The 2,445-nt window shown below is 54.1% G+C and overlaps 1 protein-coding gene across 1 annotated transcript in view; it reads left to right on the top strand.

The window, feature by feature from the left end:
• The window catches only part of PTK7 (protein tyrosine kinase 7 (inactive)), a 17,125-nt gene that overhangs the window by 6,721 nt on the left and 7,959 nt on the right, over positions 1–2,445 (top strand). Inside the window, exons 11-17 of the mRNA XM_018567937.1 lie at positions 131–281; positions 414–541; positions 654–848; positions 929–1,069; positions 1,474–1,706; positions 1,885–1,959; positions 2,311–2,445. The exon at positions 2,311–2,445 is cut by the window's right edge and continues 4 nt beyond it. Coding sequence (XP_018423439.1) covers positions 131–281; positions 414–541; positions 654–848; positions 929–1,069; positions 1,474–1,706; positions 1,885–1,959; positions 2,311–2,445 — 1,058 coding nt within the window. The remainder of the gene's footprint in view (positions 1–130; positions 282–413; positions 542–653; positions 849–928; positions 1,070–1,473; positions 1,707–1,884; positions 1,960–2,310) is intronic.

Here is a 2,445-nt window from a genome sequence, read left to right as displayed (position 1 = left end):
GCCGGGGAGATGATTTGGTGGCTGGTTTCATGGTGTTATTCCCCCCCCATAAGATTTCTGCCTCCAGTTTGGTGATTAGGCTGTGACCGTGTCACCGGACGGAGCTACATGTAACCATTTCCTGTCCTAGTCTTCATCAGCTTCCGTATCGTGCCGGAGAACACCACGGTCTACCAGGGGAACACGGCCATCCTGCACTGCCAGGCCACCGCGGACCCCACGCCGCACATTCAGTGGAAAGGACGGGTAGGATTGTTAGACGGCACCAAACCACATCAGAGGTGAGTCCTGAGGAGAGCGCCGATCGTTCTTCATCTCCACATCACTCCTGAGGGTCTCTCTGCTGGTCTCCCGCAGAACGTTCCGTCTTCTGCCAACATTGTGACCATCTTCTTTTCTCTGTCTCCGCGCAGAATCCAGGTCATGCCGAACGGCTCTCTTGTAGTTTATCATGTGTCCAACGAGGACTCCGGGCAGTACACCTGTATTGCCGGCAACGCCTGTAACATCATGCACCGCGATACCTTCCTCTATGTCGTAGGTGAGTTTGATTGTTGGGTGCATACTGCAGGGGGGGGTCACACTGTGGATGGGTTGCTTGTAGATTGTATGCTGTATGTAGCCTCATGAATTGTCTCTCTTGTCTCTTCTAGAAAAGCCGGTGGAGTCTCAGGATCAGATCTCCAACACCCCGTATAAGATGATCCAGACAATCGGCCTGTCGGTGGGCGCCGCCGTGTTGTACATTATTATTGTCCTGGGGCTCATGTTCTACTGCAAGAAACGCCGCAAAGCCAAGAGACTGGGCAAGAAGGACGGAGACGAGCCGGAAATGGAGTGTCTGAATGGTGAGAGATGCTCCATGGTTGCAGAGTCATCACAAGGATGAGAACAGAGGAGTTACTTCATTCTGGTTTCTTGTCTCCAGGTGGCGCCACACTACACAACGGACAGACCACCGCCGAGATCCAGGAGGAGGTGCCGCTCACCACATTGGCAAACAAGAGACTGAGCTCCGGAGAAAGAATCAACTTCCCCCGATCCAACCTCCATCCCATCACTACACTAGGTACTTCCCCGATCCGACCTCCATCCCATCACTACACTAGGTACTTCCCCGATCCGACCTCCATCCTATCATCATGCTGGGTACTTGACTCCCCGCAAACTCCATCAAATTACCGAGCTAGATACTCCCCCTGATCCATCCCATTACCAAGCTAGGCAGTACCCTCATCCACCCTCTATCCCATCGCCACATAAGGTGCTTGCCTGATCTGACCTCCATCCTATCACCATTCTTTACTACCCACGCGACCTCTGCCCCATCACCATGTTGGGTACTTGCCGGGTCTGACTTCATACCTCCACTGTGCTATCTGCTCTCCCCCCCTGGAGTCAGCTGATCCCCCGGTCACCTCCGCTGTGCATTCTGGGTCTGGTTGACTGATTTGCTTGTTTTCTTTCCTGCAGGCCGCGGTGAGTTTGGTGAAGTGTTCCTGGCGAAGGCTCAGGGCATTGATGCTGGCGGGAAAGATGCCGTGGTCCTGGTAAAAACTTTGCAGACTCGTGATGAACAGCTACAGATGGACTTCAGACGGGAAATGGACATGTTTGCAAAACTCAACCACGCCAACGTGGTGCGATTGCTTGGCCAGTGCCGCGAGGTGGAGCCACATTACATGATTCTGGAATATGTGGACTTGGTGAGTGTGGACAAGCAGTTCCCTCCTCTGCTAGCCTTTAAATCGGGGTGTCTGTTCCATACCTTGGCCGGCCATGGTGGCGGCGAGGTCCCGCTGCTCACATACATTATCTGTCCTGTGTTCACCGGCCACGTCCTTCTCCACTCTTACAGTTTCCTGTATTTCTTGTTCCTTGCAGGGAGATCTCAAACAGTTTCTACGAATCTCAAAGAGCAAAGATGAAAAGTCGAAGGGGCTGAGCACCCGGCACAAGGTGAGGCGACTGCGGCTTATTCATGCAGAAAGAGGAGCTGCGATGCAGACTGGGGGAGGGGTGTAGAATCGCTGCTCAGAATAAGACCCATTACCACTGGGCACCAGCGACTGGCCGGACATCCTGCTCCTCATACTGTGGACGGGAATCCTCCACACAGAGTGGTCTTGGCCCTCTGCCAGTCATCCATCATGCTTGGTCATGGAGAGCTCAAGCTCTGAGAAGGGCGAGCAGAGGCCGCAGGACCCTTTATATGGCATTGGGGGGGCAGGCAGTGCAGCTGGTCATGGGACTGGCAAGGAAGGCTTGTGCTCCTGGACCCCATATCATTATCGGTATCTCTTCCTTCAGGTGTCGCTGTGCTCGCAGATAGCCCTGGGCATGGAGCATCTATCCAACAATCGCTTTGTGCACAAGGACTTGGCTGCTCGGAATTGTCTGGTCAGCGCCCAGCGGGTGGTGAAAGTCTCTGCTCTGGGGCTGAAC

This window comes from Nanorana parkeri, unplaced genomic scaffold (assembly GCF_000935625.1).
Source record: "Nanorana parkeri isolate BGI_ZX_2015 unplaced genomic scaffold, ASM93562v1 scaffold1119, whole genome shotgun sequence".
Taxonomy (NCBI): Eukaryota; Metazoa; Chordata; class Amphibia; order Anura; family Dicroglossidae; genus Nanorana; species Nanorana parkeri.
This window is presented reverse-complemented; position numbering and strand designations above follow the sequence as displayed.